The sequence below is a fragment of the Peromyscus maniculatus genome, chromosome 5, assembly GCF_049852395.1.
Source record: "Peromyscus maniculatus bairdii isolate BWxNUB_F1_BW_parent chromosome 5, HU_Pman_BW_mat_3.1, whole genome shotgun sequence".
Lineage (NCBI taxonomy): Eukaryota > Metazoa > Chordata > Mammalia > Rodentia > Cricetidae > Peromyscus > Peromyscus maniculatus.
The window spans coordinates 135858615-135874988 of NC_134856.1; the positions used below are offsets into that span (position 1 = coordinate 135858615).

Here is a 16374-nt window from a genome sequence, read left to right on the forward strand (position 1 = left end):
ACTCTTGGAGCTGTCTTAAGCCCTGAGGAATCCCAGCCCTGCATGTCTGCAGACCACCCCAGGCCCCTGTACCCCTCTGATCTCCTCCACCATGCCCAATGGCTCATGGCCTGGAGACTGCTCTTCCTAGAGGAGGGTCTTTGCCTCCTCAGGGCTTAGTTCTGTTTTTTGAGGAAGCTATTTCTCTTCCCAGTGAACTGCTTGATTTGTTGATTGGTTAGAAGGAACAGAGTAGCTCTTAGAAGTTTGTGCTGTCTGCTCCCTGCCCTTCATTTCTGGACCCTGGTCTCTTTCCAAGCAATGAGGTCAACATTCATTCACCAAACACTCTCTGGGCACTCGCTATGTGTCAGACATTGGTCTGGCTCTGGAGAGAAGCAGGAGGTTAAAAACACCCAGCCACTGTTCACGAGGCATCGACACACTCAAAACTGGCAATATGATTGTTGTCTGGGGGTTCAGAGGAGTGTGGCCAGCGCTGTCTGGGGTCAGGAAAGCTTGGTGGAAGGAAATTTGAGCAGGCATTACAGGTGGGGCAGAAGCCAGCAGGAGATGTGGGCATAGATCCGTGGGGCAAAGGTCCTGACTCCAGGTGGCTTCGGCTAAGGAAAGGACTGGCCCCTATGGCCGGGAACTCAACCCTACCTGTAACTCTGACCTGGTGGAATTCCACCTGTCCCCTTTCTGGCTGTCTGCCATCTCCAGTCCACTAGTTCAGACCTCACCTTGTGTTTGGCCTTGCTCTGACAGACAGGCCTTGCAGGGCTGGCCCTCTGCTGTGGGAGGCACAGAGCTGTGAATCTGTCCCCTCATCCCAGCCCAGGTCTTGGGCTCCCATCTTCGCAAAGGAGGATCTGCAGGACCATTAGCCAGGCGGGTGGTTAGAGGAGCAGCCAGGGGAGGGTCAGCGCGTGGCCTGCTCAGTATTGGCTTTCTTGGAAGAAAAACAGGTGCTGTCAGCCAGAATGTTGGACCGAGGTGGGGGGGGAGGGCAGAGCCTGGAACAGGATGTGCAAAAGCTCTTGAGGGATTTCAAGTTGTCAAGATGCCACCTGATGTAGAGGGAGTCCCCAGGGTGAGGCCGGAGGGGAAGCTCAAGCCCTAGACCAAAGGCAACATTTTCCTGAAGCATTTCTCTCTGCCTGCCCGGGTATCCATATTGCCTGGGGAGCTGGGACACCCAGGCCAGAGGGACCTTCAAAGAGCCACCCTCTACAGATAAGCCTCTGGAACGCTGCCCCCACCCTGCCCAGCTCACAGCAGGGGGGAGCACAGCGGGTAGGCTGGGGGACAGGGAGGCTGGAGCACAGTCCCTCCCCGTCCAGTCCCAGCCTGTGTTTTTCAGGGGCAGAAAAGCAGCTGGCCATCCTGTCCCTGGCTGTGTTCACCCCACCCGGGAGGACGGAAGGAGCAGGTGGCAGGAGGAAGGAGCAGGGTGCCAGCTGTGCCAGGGAAAGAGCTCGCTCCTGGCTGCAGCTGTGGGAAGCCAGGTGACATCCCGCCCCCACCCTCCTACCCCACCCCTCCTACCCCGCGGGCTGGGGTGAGGCCTTACTCAGTAAATGCAACTTCATTAATAGCTTGATTAATCACACCTCATATTTTCGTGGTGCTTTTAAAAATAAAACATTTGAAAGCATGTTCACACCCACCCTGGGCCTCTGAGATACACAGGAAGCTCTCATCTTCCCCACAGCTGTGAGGAAAGTCATGGGGCTCAGCTTCACACAGAGACATGTCCAATGTACCTGAGAGGAGCTGGGCATCCTGCAGTGAGGGGCCCTGTGTGCACCTGCACATGCTGGCGGGCTTCTCTGCCCGATCTCTGGGTCTTCAAATAGACCAAGAAGGGAGGGCATAGCTTTTCATTTTAAGGGAGAATTGAGGTCATTCAGTCATTCAACAAACATTCTACTGCCATCCAAGCCAGACCTGGGCTCCTGCCCACAGGAGCCATGGTCTGAAGAGAGGCAGCATGCAATCAAACCTACCACTATCCTGCGTGTAGCCTGTATCCTGGAAGGGGGCTCATGGGATGGGATAGATGCTCAGGTGGGTGACTGTCCTGATTTCATTTCTGCTGTGATAAAAAAAATATCAAGACAAAAAGCAGCTTTGGGGAGAGGAGATCCTTTTAGCTCACAATTCCAGGTTACGGTCCATTATTGTGGGCAAATCAAGGCGGCGGGAGTTTGAAACAGCTGATCACGTCACATGCAGTCAAGAGCAGAGAAGAATGCATGAATGCATGCTTCCTGCTCAGCTGGCTTCTGTGCTCTCATACAGTCCAGGATGCCCCACCGTGGGAATGGTGTTGCCCACAGCGGGCTGCATCCTCCCATGTCTGTTAGTAATCTAGACGATCCCCCCACAGATGTACCCACAGACGGCCTTATCTAGATGATCCCTCATTGAGACTCTCTCCCAGGAGCCTCTAAACTGTGGAAAGCTGAAAGTTAAACTAATCACAGTGACAGTGTGGACCTGAGACCTCAGAGGAGCAGGCTCCTTTGCTGGTACTTCCCAGGTGGACGGAATGGGCCAGGCACCTGCTGTTCATTTTTCCGTGCCCACCCCCCTCCAAGACCCTCCCACAAGGTAATGCCCTGGCCTGGGAAGTCTTCCCACAAACTGAGCAGTGAAACCCCAAGTTCCTTCTGGGTCCTGAAGGCCTCTGTTTCCTCCTAAACTCTGAGGTGCTCCCCACCACACACATCTCCAGTCCTGCTCTGGCCATGCTGGTCTCAAGCCCAGCTACTTCCTGTGAGCTCACTATTCCCTTTTAAGCCTAAGCGCTCTTTAGCCTGGCCATGGCATTTGGGGTACTGCTTAAAAGTCCCCCGAATCTGGTGTCAATTCCCCTGTTCTCCCCCACTCCTGTAGTGTGAGCAGTGCTTGAACTGGGTTTTTCCCCACGCCTTGGGGAGAGGGCTGCTCGCCTGCTTCTGCAGTGTCCCAGGCTCGGAGAGCTCTCTGGCATGCAGCAGGCACTCAATTTGCGTGTGCCAAATGAAAGTGTACATTTCAGGTCACAGAAGAGGTAACAAGGTCCCTTACCCAGGACTCTCTGTCTCTTTCTGCCACTGACCCTGGGAGTTCATCTAGTTTTCTTTCTGCTTGTAACTACCACCCTCTGGCCTGCCTCTTGATGCGCACACACTTGCACCTGCATGTAGACACACATGCTCACCCCTCATCCCCAAGAAGGCATGGGGGGAGGGGACAGCAACAGTGTGGCTCCTGTTTTACTGGGGGCAGCGTGGGCAGGAGTGCCAGCTTCTGACACATGAGCAGCCGAGCTCCTGAGAGAGGCAGGGGCTACTCCTTACTTCAGGGCCACGCCATCTGCATACCCAGCCTGCAGTCCCTGGTGACTGCAGCCCGACACAGCCTCATAGCAGCCCAAGAAAGCTGCTGTGCCTCACCCTGTGGGTGGGAAAGCCCAGGTGGGCACAGTGGGAGAACCCCCTGGGGAACTAGGCTGAGTGGGCTTCCAGATGTGGCGGTGAACCTGCACTTGCCCACTCCCCAGATGTGGCAGTGAGCCCTGCACTTGCCCACTCCCCAGATGTGGCGGTGAGCCCTGCACCTGCCCACTCCCATGCAGCTCCAGGAGCCGCCTGCAGTCCCAGCGTGCCCTGACAGTTTCCCTGTGTTTGGCCCTCAGCAGTCCTAGGGTGACAGCAGCAGGCATCCCCCGCCCCCCCCCCCCCCGGCTGCTCTGTGAGCACCTGTACTAAGTCGCTTTGAGACAGACAGCAGGGACCAGAACTGGGCTGTTGGCTGGGGGGACAGAAGTCTTGACCACCCACCTGTGTCTTCTATGGTGAGAGCGGCCAGGGCAGTGAGGGCACCCCGAGTGCAGATGTGTGGTTGTCAGGTTGAGACGGGCTTGGGAGGTGGGTGCTGTAAAAGGAGACCTTTCTGCAACCGAATGGGAGGGCGGCAGATGGCAGAATGGAGTGCTCAGGGTGCCGGCCAAGGCCTTGGCCCCATCCTGAAACACCCCCTTCAAGCAGGCCAACAGAGGGAGTAGAAGCAGCAGGCCCAGCTGAGGCAGTGGGGAGTGGGGGTCTGGGCAACTAGAGAACTCAAGTGCTTCATACCAGCGTCCTAGGTCACTTGGGTCTGAGTGTGCACTGCTGGGTCCCATCCTTGATGGCAGGGTTCATATAGAAGTGTTCAGTGTGGCGGCCACACCATGGCCGGGAGGGGGCTAAGGCTCGCCATGCTACCCGCAGCGTAGTTCAGGTGAGAGAACTCTCAGAACGTGGGAGCAGGGATAGCGTGCAGATGCCCACCACAGGGGGAGCAAGAGAGAAGCCAGCTCTGACCACCCAGACAGCACCTGTTGTCCCCAGAGGAAATGGCCCAGATTTACCACTCACCCATAAGTGTCCTTGATAGAGGACAGGGCCACAGCCTGGAAGGTACCCCTGGGGCCTCCTGATAAATACCCTCACCCCAGAAGAGGGAGGGAGGCCACACCAGAGTGGCGTGACGGAGGCCCTGGAGAAGTGAGCTATGTCCCTTATTGGTCACAGTACATTTATTTTTCATTAGCAGTTAAATGCAGACATGAGGGATTGTGCTGGGTTCAGCGGGCGGCTGACGTGAGGAAGGCTTGCTGCGCTGATCGATAGAGAAGCGGGAGGCCTGAGCACCCACTCCGTGCTCTCACACCCACGGGGGACCCGTGCCCATCCAGCCTGAGCCAAGAGACGGGCGCCGGCCATGACCTGAGCCTCTGCCAGCTAAGGGGAGGCAGAAGCAGACCCAGACCTGCCCTGGGGAACTGCGGAGGCTCCTTCCAGGGCCCTGCCGTGGGGCTCGCGTGGCTGTTCGTTCGTGTGTGCAGTCCCGGGGACCGCTGAGACGCTGTGGCTTGGCCAGGCTCGTGTCTTGAGAGTCTAGCATGCCTACCAGCACTCATCTTACACCCACACTCTAGAACTGCTTCCTGAGCCCCCCCCCACTTCCCCCTCCACTCTCCAAGCTCAGCGGTCTGAATGAGCCCTAAGGTGTGCCTGTGAGCCGGACTCAGACTTCAAGCGTTCCCTGAGCTTGAAGGCTGTGGGTGGAGCTCAGCGGTGGAGCGCGTGCTTTGCAAGCTCCATGCCCTAGGTTCAACCCTCAGCACCCCCCACACACACACACACAGAGTGAGTGGGTCATAGGGTGGTCCCCCTGAGCACTTCCTGAGCTTAGGGTCAGAGCTGGGGTTCTAGGGGAAGGGACTTCTGCTGAGGCCTCACGTCTGGCAGTGAAAGGTCTGGATTCTCCCCATCTGTCCTAATCTTCCACATTCCTGAAGGTAACACAGACCCGGCTGGGGGTGGTCTGGGAAGGGCGACTCCGTTTTCACTGACCTGTGTGCTCGGCCTTTATTGCAGAGTCGCGGGACCGTGCAGGGAGGTGGCTGGGGAAACAGCCGCAGGAGGAAGGTGCAGGCTGGCAGCGGAGGGGCCAGGGAGGGGGAAAGATGCGTGAAAATGAGGGATGGGATCTGGAGGCAGCACAAAGGATCGCCACTGGCAGCCTCTACCTTTCTGAGGAGGCAGTTCAGAGCAACCACCCTCATGAGGTGCTCCAGAATCCCCGTGAGACACTGGAGTGACCCCATCTCAGAGAGGCAACCTCGGTGATTTCACTACCTCCCCAGGTCTCCAGGACCAGGGAGCAGAAATCACTTCTTCGGGAGTTCCCCCACTTCTGTGCCTAGAGGCCCCTATTAATTTGTGTGTTGGTGGGAAATTGCTGCAGCTTTGAGGGTTGGCCAGGCCAGCTGGGGGCCCTTTGGTGAGGAGCATCCCCCCCCGCCCCGGGTGTCCTGCTGGTAGACAGACATATCAGACTGCTCTGGGGATTTTACCTCCACCAATGCCTCGGAGCCAATTACCCATGTAATTAGTAACAAATGACTTGTGGATGGTGGTAGGTTTGAGTTAAAATTAGAAGGAAACCCATATTCAGGTCTCCTTGAATGGATGGGAAGTGGCCCAGGTACTGGAACTTCCAGGAAGACTGCTGGCGTCCACCCTGACATGTCTACCCATCATGCCTCACCAGCCCTTTCCCCGCTTTGCCCCTCCCCAGGCCTCCAGACTGTAACTCCACCCAGCACCCCCTTGTTGCCCCTCAAAGTTACGTCCTGGGTACAGTCCCCTACCTCTCTCCATTCCCCTGCACTTTAGCGTCACCTGTCTGAAGTGCCTGGTCCTCCACGTCAGTGCCTGGGACAAGAGTCTGCTAGGCCAGATTCCAGAACGTCTCCTAGTAGAGCATGGGGTTGTCTTCGCTGTTTTATGTCAAAGCCTCCTGAGTGCCGACACCTGCCTCACCCGCACCATTGCCACCCTAGTCAGAAGGTCACGGTCCTTTCTTATGCTAACTTGCAGATGAAGACACAGACTCAGAAGGGATGTCCAGTGGCTCAGCCTGCACCTGTTATTCCTTGGTCCCATCCCAAACTGGGCTTTTGCCGTGTCAGCAGCCTCCGCCAGTCTCAGGAAGACCTGGCTTACCCCTCCTTTCCTCCTCCTGCAGGTGCCCAGCAGAGTGCCACAGTGGCCAGTCCAGTGCCTGGTGCCGGCCCAGACCTACTTCCCCACTTCCTGGTGGAGCCCGAGGACGTGTACATCGTCAAGAACAAGCCCGTGCTGCTGGTGTGCAAGGCTGTGCCCGCCACCCAGATCTTCTTCAAGTGCAATGGGGAGTGGGTACGCCAGGTGGATCACGTGATCGAGCGCAGCACTGATGGCAGCAGTGGTGAGTCCTAGGTGGGGTCACTGGGGGGAGGCAGCCTGAGGGTCCCGTGAGCTCCTGCAAGCAGCGGGGACCTGCAGCCGCCCCCTGCCGGTCCCCTTCTGTGTCACCAGGGAAGGCAGAACACCCCTCCCCGCCGTGGCACCCTGTGGGTAGAGAGGTCTTCTCTCTTGGGAAGTAATCGGGAAGGCCCTCACACACACTCATCCACTGAAATGCCCCAGTGTCTGCCAGCAATGCACAAAATCCGGGCAGCCTGTCCAGAGCACCTGCAAGGACACGGGGTGGAAGTGAGCAGGTGCCGCGGGTAAGAACGCATCCTCTGGTTGTTTTCTGCCGTCTGCTCAAGCATGTTTCTGCCGTCTGCTCAAGCATGTTTGCATCATTTCACATTCCCTCTGATGAGGACACAGTCCCCCAAGAGAGGCAGACAGTGGGGTGGCTTCTAAGTAAGAGGAGAGCAGCGTCGAGGCTGCCTCGGGGCTCACAGACATGTTCCTCAGGGGAGACTAGATGATGGAGGACTAGGAAATGGCCAGAGAGAGGAGAGGGAGAAAATACCCCTGACCAGGGACGTAGCCCAAACAGAGGCCAGGCATGCTGGTCACGGCTCAGCAGGAAAGCTGAATGAAGGTACATGAGTATTGTACATGGGGGACTGAGGAATGCCACTGACCTGTGGGACTTCAGACTACAGAGTGATGTGACCGGAGCTCTGGGTGACGTGCAGGCTGGTATGGAGGCCGACAAGAGACGCAGACCCAAGAAGACTCGGCTCAGATGGGCCGAGGGGTCCTAAGAGCAGCAGGCAAAACCCAGAAGTCCCTCCCCTCCCGTAGGACACCAACTCTCCTCATTGCTTTGCCAGGTCTCAGGCAACAGGTGGGGAAGGGGGCATGCACAGAGAGCCCTGGGGCGTCTAGAACTCCCCAAAAGCAGAGCCACAGACATAACTCCCACTAACAGCCACTAACACGCATAGAGCCTTCTGGTCTAGGCCTGCACCTCTTTCCACCACGACCTCAGCCAGACTGATACAGCACACACCCCAGAAGACAGCCCATTTGGGACGTGCTGGCCACCAGAGTGAGGGTGAGCCACAGTGCCATCCAGGCAGACAAGCAGTACTGGGATCCATTCAGATGCAAAAGAGGGCCCAGAAAGTGACCCAGATGTGGCCCAGATGTGCTGCAGGGAAGCAGGCATGGGTAGTGGCTCCTGGGAAGGAGTTCATGAGGAGGGGTAGCGTCCAAGTTTAGAAGTACTCAGAAGGAGGGCGTTTCCCTGTCCAAAGGGATAGGGTGGGAGACCTGTCCACCCCTCCTTACCTGGAACAGCATGCCATCACGGGTCTCAGGTGCACAGTCTGCCTGGGACCCAGGCCCTTTCTGACCGAGCACCTTGCGCTTGGCAGCACACACTGGCAGTGCCCACCCTGTGCCCCCATTGGCACCTGTGCTGTCCTTCCATATGAGCAGAGGAGCGGAATCATGGGGACGTATCCCACATAACCACCAGGTCCCTCTTCTGCTTGAACTTCAAGCCTGGGGCCTCCAATGGCCAGTGCATCAAGTTCACGGAGTTAATCGTCTCTCGGCTATGAACCAGAGTGCTGCAAGGCCAGGAGAAAGGCTTGCCTGACTCCACACAGAGGCCGTGGCAAACGCGTCTCGCCAGGGCACATACCCGAGACTCTGAGCCAGTCTAGGCAGACAGGTGTGGCAGGGGACTGCGTTCCCCACAGACCTGAGCCCTGCTCACTCCAGTGTAAGGGCTAGGGTGGCAAAGGGGCTCTCACACGAGACAAAGGCCCTCCATTTACCTTCATTCCCATCCAGAAGGCCGGGGAAGCCTGGAGTCTGTAAAAGCAAGCACTGGCCTCTGGTACGGACTCTAATTATTCATTGTTAAACTTGGTGCTTATTAAAATCAGATAGAAGGGACCCACTTGGACTTCAGGGTGCCCAGATAAGACTCCACCTCCCAGAAACACTCAGCAAGTCTCCACTATGGGTTCCCATATGTGCACATATGCATTCACACACGTACGCCGCCCCTAATCCAGCCACCCTAGGGTCCCCCCTTCTTCTCCAAGGCTGGCACCTGCTCATATTTCCTAGTCGGGCTGATACTGCCCCACTTAGAATCCATTCCCAGGCTCCAGGCTCCTGAAGGACCTGCTGGAAGGCCGGGCAGGGTCTGGTGTCCCCCTGCTCCCAGCCCTCAGAGCTTGTGGTGCTCACAGCTCCCTCTGCAGAGGTGTGGCCTGGAGCTAGGTCATTGTGGATGGAAGTGCCCCTGCTCCCCACTCCTGCTTCACGGTGGCTGCAGAAGGAAGAGTGGGAAGGACAGAAGGACAGAAAACCAAGTACTCCAGTGTAGTGCTGTGGTTCCCAAGCTGAGCTGCCCCGGGGTGGTGAAGAATGGGGCTTGGGGCCATCAATGGCCTGTCCACCCAGAGGACACTCAGCACCCCAGGCCAGAATGTTCTGGAGGTCATCCATCCCTGACCCTGACACAGGAAGAAGGGAAAAGTGACCCTGCTCCACCCATGACTGTCTAGGAGACCCCCAGTTTATGAGTGCTTGATAGGTGGCTGATGCCTAGGGCACTTCTCCTGCACCCAGGCCCTGTGAAGGGCACCTTGGTTCTTAGCCCCACCCAACCCCACACTCGAGAGAGTAGGACTATCAGGAGAAAGTGTCCAGAACAGAGATAAGTTGCCTAGTAATCACCACAGCCAGAGGCGACTGTAGACACGGACACCTGTACGAACTGGCCAGAGGGTGGGATGGGTGACAGACACATCTGGGCCCCAGTGCTACAGCTGGAAGACTCCATGAGGGGGGTCTGGGCAGGGGGTCAGGGAGACATGTTAGAGAAATGAAGAAGGAAAGCAGTCTCCCAGGCCGGCTGGCTCAGCTGGGCTCGCAGCTCCTGCAATGCAACCCTAATTGAATTTCTCTGTTAACAATGGAAACACATTGGCGGCTGGCCTCTCTCTCTCTTTCTGATAAGCCAGTGACCCAAGGGAAATTGGGGTCAGGAGGAGGAGAAATTGGAAACAAACAGTCTTTTCTCACTCCTGGGACAGTGGTTTTGGCTGCAGACTATGGGTGGGAGGTGGCGTGGAGACGGACCAGCATCCCCCATTCTGAGTTGTCAGAGGGACCGGGGCCCCTCCCCCAAGCACCCTACTGTCTGGTTCTGGTTGCTGCAGAAGGCGGGGATCTGACTGGGATGGGAGAAGGGCTTCTCCCAGTGCACCCAGACTCCTCCGGCCGCCAGCCCCGTTGGCCCCCACTTGCTGCCCCCCCTCTTGTACTGTAACCCCCCGGGGGATGGATGAGCACACTTAGGCCACCCCAGCTGACTGTAGAACCCTGACCATGCTGGAGTCAGACCCCCCTGGTGCTTGGGGCACCCCCACGGAGCACAGAGTAGGAACAGTTCCAGGGAAGGGAAGGCACGAGTGAGATGCCACCCTGGCGTGTGGGAAACCCCGAGTCCCAGGAGTCTGTTTCCTTCCTGCCTGGCAGCTGTAATGATAATAGCTGCTACATTATCACCTGTCAGATCTACCTGCTAGCCCTCCGGGGAGCTTAGCAGACTTCCCTACCCTGTCTACCCACAAAGAGCTCAGCCCGTCTGCTGCACCCTTCCTCTCTGGGGCTCCTGGAGGCCAAACCCTGCTGCTGACCAAAGCTCCATGAGTAACCACTTTGGAGACTTTCTATCCGCGACTTACTTGAGACAGGCCTCAGGTGACAGAGTGGAAGGCATGGACGTCCTAGAAGCCATACTCCTCGTGTCCAGGAGACGTGTCAGCATCCCTCTTAGTCCCAGTTCCCTCCAGGCTGAGGGGGGCTCACAGTGTCCACAGGCGGCTGTGGGTGGTACAGGGCGTCAACTGTCCAGGACAAGGACTCAGTGTAGCCCTTGAACCCAGCAGGGCTGCCCACCATGGAGGTCCGTATCAATGTATCAAGGCAGCAGGTGGAAAAAGTGTTCGGGCTGGAGGAGTACTGGTGTCAGTGTGTGGCGTGGAGCTCCTCGGGTACCACCAAGAGTCAGAAGGCCTACATCCGGATTGCCTGTGAGTACGGGCCAGGCCTGTGCTGTATGGGTGGTCACTAGAAAGATCCCCTGGAGAGGGGCAGGCTTCCTGGAGGTCACAGCCTTACCGTGCCGGGTGGGGGGCGTAAATCCTCCCCGTGCTCCCCGGTGCACTTGGCACTTCGGTCGCGTGTCTTGCAGGACCAAGGGCCAAGAGCCAGTCAGGCTAAGCCAGACGCTTAAGGACACGGTTTTCTTCCTCCAGATTTGCGCAAGAACTTTGAGCAGGAGCCACTGGCCAAGGAAGTGTCGCTGGAGCAGGGCATTGTGCTGCCCTGTCGCCCCCCGGAAGGCATCCCCCCGGCTGAGGTGAGTGGGGCTGCCGGACCCGCTCTGCAGGGGCACAGGGCTCCCAGACCTCTCATCCCACCTAAAGCTCAGGCTCCTGGCCGCCACCTCCCCAGTGGCCACTCTGTGCCCCGGTCAGGCCAGCACGGGCCAGCCATGGAGTGGCGTGGCTTCTCCCCCTAGGTGGAGTGGCTCCGGAATGAGGACCTTGTGGACCCTTCCCTCGACCCCAATGTGTACATCACCCGGGAACACAGCCTCGTGGTACGGCAGGCCCGCCTGGCCGACACCGCCAACTACACCTGCGTGGCCAAGAACATCGTAGCCCGTCGCCGCAGCGCCTCGGCGGCCGTCATTGTTTATGGTGGGTCCTGGGGCTCCCCGGTCATAGGAGGAGGTACTGAGGTACCATCGGGGAAGTGATGTGTGGCTTGTAGGATGGAAAGGCATGGAGCAAGGGCCAGGCTGACCAGACAGTGTCCTGACTAGGAAAGAGGCCAGAGGTATGTCTGGGCAAAGGGATGGGACCGGTGTTGGCCGCTTGTGAGTGGGGCACAGTGCAAGAGATGAAGAGACAAGATGAGGCTCAGAGGAACATAACAGGTCATCCTTGTGCTTCTCAGGCCCCAGAACGGGAAGTAGAGCCACATAATATGGGACCCCCAAGAGCAGGCAGAGGGAGATCGTACAGGATCAGCCCTTTGAGATGCTGGGTTCCAGCTGGAGGTGCCCTGTGAGCTCCAGTTTAGCCTGGCTGCCCCGACACTTGCCAAGAGGGCAGAGAATCTGCAGGTGCTGCCAGGCCTTGAGGTCCAGCAGCCTAGGCCTGGCCCTCCTTAGTATTCCCCCAGCACAGCCCACTCACTCCCAGCTCACAGGCCCTTTGCCCTCCTGCCCCATCCCTTGGACCAGCATGTCTGAGGATTCCCCCGCTCCCTGACCCCAGTCCTTCTCTATCCGGCCAGTGAACGGTGGGTGGTCGACGTGGACTGAGTGGTCCGTCTGCAGCGCCAGCTGTGGGCGCGGCTGGCAGAAACGGAGCCGGAGCTGCACCAACCCGGCACCTCTCAACGGGGGCGCCTTCTGTGAGGGGCAGAATGTCCAGAAAACAGCCTGCGCCACTCTGTGCCCAGGTACCAGCGGCCACCGCCTCCTGCATCGTTCCTCACCACGCCATCTCCGTGGCCTGGCTCCATCGCACCCACCAGCCTGTCCCCCCATGGCTCCATCCCACCCGCCTGCCATGCAGGGCCAGGCTCAGTCTGAGGTGGGGATCAGGGTGCAGTGTGGTCAGAGTCAGGGCTCAGTCTGTGTCCAGGCCTGGGCTCAATTTAGGGTCTAAGATGCAGTCTGAGGACAGGATCTAGGCTCAGCCTGGGGCTGCACATCCACCTGTGCCTGGGACCAGAAGGGCAGTCATGTGACTGAGAGCCCTTACCACCTCAGGACCAGGACAGCCTCCCTGGGTGGGGAGAGCCAAGCAGCCCCTGGCATCATCGCGCCTCCCGGTCATTAGCATGTGTCATCAAGGCTAGCTGGAGAGCCCAGGGTCCTACAGATTGGAGAGCTTGACCTTGGCATTGTGCCCAAGTCCAGGCCAGCTTGTCCTGCCTGGTCCAGATGACGAGTGGGGCCGCCCAGGCAGGCCGCCCAGGCCGGCCTCCTAAGCTGATTGGAATGTTTGCTTCCTGCCTGTGCCTCTCTTGTCCAGTGGATGGGAGCTGGAGTTCATGGAGCAAGTGGTCAGCCTGTGGACTCGACTGCACCCGCTGGCGGAGCCGTGAATGCTCTGACCCAGCACCCCGCAACGGAGGTGAGGAGTGCCGGGGTGCTGACCTGGACACCCGCAACTGTACCAGTGACCTCTGCCTGCACAGTGAGTCTTTTTGGCCCCAGGGTCCACTTGAGTTTGCCAGAGTTGGTCCTGTCCAGCCCTAGAGGTGGTGGTCAAGGCAGCCACCTTGCCATAGTCTGTGTCTGTCCAAGGCTTGGGATCCCGGGGTCCCCATCATCTCAACACCCATCTGTGTGCTCATACATTCTCACCACCTTCCTCCCGAGACACGCACAGATGTGAACCTTGACTCATGTACACCCATCTGCTCTCCCACAGCCTTGAAATTATCCCATCCCCCAAGCGCACACGTCAGTCCTGTGGGGATGCTGGGCTTGTGAGGCCTGTTAATTACAAGGCCATAACTAACAATTAAAGATCTCTGCTGGATTTTTTTTCTCTAGACTACACCCTCCCCTATTCTTTCAATTAAAAACCTAATTATCTGTGTCAATTCCTTTCTGATGGACATTTCTTCCATTATGCAAAACTCTCAAAAATCAATAAAACTTCCTCCAAGTGGTTGGTCCCCCCACCCGACCCCAGTTCCAGGGCTGGTGGTATACATAAGGGCCCGAACTGACCTGGAAACACATGGGAAGCTGATCACCCATGTATTTGTCTGTTGTCCATTACCATAATGAAATAGCAAAAGAGGTTTATTAGTTTTAGAGGCTCAGGTTCCAGAGAGCATGATGCTGGCTCCGGCAAATGTAACCCCCGACCCAAGCCACATTACTTAGTGGCAGATGGTACCATGTCAGTATTGCATATAAGAGAGAGATCACAGGTCAGGGAGAAAGAGACAGACGGACAGACACACACACACAGAGATGGACACACACACACACACACACACACACACACACACACCCATGGACTGGGGTCAGCACTTACAAGGACGTGATACCCTCCCACTAGGCCCCACCTCTTAAAAGACCCCACTGCCTCCCGCAGTGCCACACTGGGGACCAAGGCTGTAATACGTGAATCCTTAGGCAGGCCTGTGTAAACCACAGCGCCGCACTTTGGGTATCCCAGGAGTACACCTTGCCCCTGCCACCCTGACCCCCAGCCTAGCGGCCAAGCAGAGACCTCTCAGCCCAGGGAAGTAGCTCTTCCTCTCCTCCACTCTCCTGAGGTTACCACCTCAGGACACGTCTTATGCCTGCAAGGACTCGTTCAGTCCCAGGCCAGGAGGTGACAGGCATAGGGCTAGAATGCACCCACGCCCATACCATGCCCCCGGCCTCAGGGTCGCTGCCCAGGGAGTGCTGAGCCCTTAGTCTCCTGGGGTGTAGGTGGCGGCGGGCCTCTCCTCACCAGCCCTGCAGCCCTGCAGCCGTTCCCAAGGCCATGCCTTCTCTTGCAGCTGCTTCCGGCCCCGAGGACGTGGCCCTCTACATAGGCCTTGTTGCTGTGGCTGTGTGCCTCATCTTGCTGCTGCTCGTTCTCATCCTCATCTACTGCCGCAAGAAGGAAGGGCTGGACTCAGACGTGGCCGACTCCTCCATCCTCACCTCAGGCTTCCAGCCTGTCAGCATCAAGCCCAACAAAGCAGGTGAGGGGCCCCTCCCCCTGCTGTCCTGCCTGAGTCCTCAAGGCTGGGGCTGTTAAGGAGGAATCCCTCTGAGCCACCAGCTGATTCTGTCTTTATCCCACAGACAATCCCCATCTGCTCACCATCCAGCCAGACCTCAGCACCACCACCACTACCTACCAAGGCAGTCTGTGTCCCCGGCAGGATGGGCCCAGCCCCAAGTTCCAGCTCTCGAATGGTCACCTGCTCAGCCCACTGGGTGGTGGCCGCCACACACTGCACCACAGCTCACCCACCTCTGAGGCCGAGGACTTCGTCTCCCGCCTCTCCACCCAAAACTACTTTCGCTCCCTGCCCCGCGGCACCAGCAACATGGCCTATGGGACCTTCAACTTCCTCGGGGGCCGGCTGATGATCCCCAATACAGGTAGGACCCCAGCAAGCCTGAGGGGCTAAGACTAGTCTCATCTTCCCAGAGAAGGCCAAAACAGCCCAGATGTTCCTCCTGAGTGCACCGGCCTCTGGAGTGGCTGCGTCTGGCCAGCAGGAAAGGATGTAGTTTAGGAAAGAATTCAGTTGGAGGAGCTACAGTGAAGCCATGGATAAGGGTCTCCTTGCTGCCTGTGGACATGAAAGTGTTGTCTGTTCATCTCTCAGATAGTCAGCTTTACATGCGGTGGGCTCTGCATTAGGCCCCGGGCTCAGGAGTAGGGCAAACACCAGACCCCAGAGACTCACAAATGACAAGAGAGCAGAGTTCCCCTGAGAGCCCCCACTGCATCCTGGGTCCCACCCACCACTCCACAGAAGCACCTCAGACAGGGTCCCTGAGACCCCTTGGGCCATCTTTGAAGAAATCGCTGCAACCACTCTGAAGTTCTCTGTTCCCTCTCTTTAGGTGACCCCATGTACCCCTAATCTTGCCCATCTCCGGCTGCTCCAGTGTAGGCACTCCTCAGAGTTCCTCTCTGCCATTTCTCTCCAAGTGATCTCACCTACCCCTCCATCCAGCCCCCAGTTCTCCCAGGCCCTAGAACTCGACACTCAGCTGCCTCTTGGGCAGCTCCATCTGGATGTCTCACAGCACCTCAGAGTCTTTGTGACTAAAACAGAATCGTCTCCCACCGTCTCCCACAGCTACCTCCTCTCGGGCTTTCCCGAGCTCACAGCTAGCACAGTCTGCGCCTGAGCTAGAAACTGGCTGGGGTCACCTTGGTCCCTGCTCTTTCTCTTCACCCTCACCACCAACCCTCTGTAGTCACACAGTGTTCATGTGCTCGCCCTTCCCAACAGCTCTGCCTCCTCCCCTCCCCCTCCTCCCCTTCCTCCCCCTCCTCTTCCTCCCCCTCCCCCTCCTCTCCCTCCCCCTCCTCCCCCTCCTCCCCTCCCCCTCCCCCTCCTGCCCTGATACTTTACCACGCCCACATTGTCATACCCCTTCTCTCATCCCCAGCCCCCAAACATTGACTGGATGAATCCAGAGTTGATTGCATCTCTCCCCCACTTAACTCCTGGGTTCCCATTGCTCCCGACAAAGCCCACGTGACGAGGCTGATGTGCCCCACCCCTGCTGGCTAGTGTGCTCTCCCCCTCTATTGCCCTTCTGCATATGACAGCCACTCCAGAGCCTTGGCACCCGAGCACACCATCTGCCCCTGCTCATAGGATCCACCCTCCTTTCCTAGCACCTCCTCTGCCGTTGCTGTCTGTGCCTCGCACCCCCAGGACAGGGTCTGATAAATCCTCAGGGGCATCGAGGTGAGACAGTACCTGTCAGCTCCAGCAGAAAGGCAGGCGGATGGTGGGCACTCATGGCCCCTGGCAGTGTGGG

At 57.9% G+C, this 16374-nt stretch overlaps 1 protein-coding gene across 7 annotated transcripts in view; it reads left to right on the plus strand.

Moving 5' to 3' along the window:
• Positions 1-16374, plus strand: part of Unc5a (unc-5 netrin receptor A) — a 57220-nt gene that overhangs the window by 35956 nt on the left and 4890 nt on the right. For 2 of the 7 annotated variants that reach the window (XM_006976811.3, XM_042278516.2), the window contains exons 2-9: positions 6547-6768; positions 10718-10861; positions 11087-11190; positions 11353-11533; positions 12135-12302; positions 12881-13045; positions 14376-14564; positions 14668-14970. In XM_006976811.3, coding sequence (XP_006976873.1) covers positions 6547-6768; positions 10718-10861; positions 11087-11190; positions 11353-11533; positions 12135-12302; positions 12881-13045; positions 14376-14564; positions 14668-14970 — 1476 coding nt within the window. Of the gene's footprint in view, positions 1-6546; positions 6769-10714; positions 10862-11086; positions 11191-11352; positions 11534-12134; positions 12303-12880; positions 13046-14375; positions 14565-14667; positions 14971-16374 lie in introns of all 7 variants that reach the window. The other 5 variants (XM_015995726.2, XM_076573387.1, XM_006976812.3 and 2 more) reach the window with 3 other exon arrangements.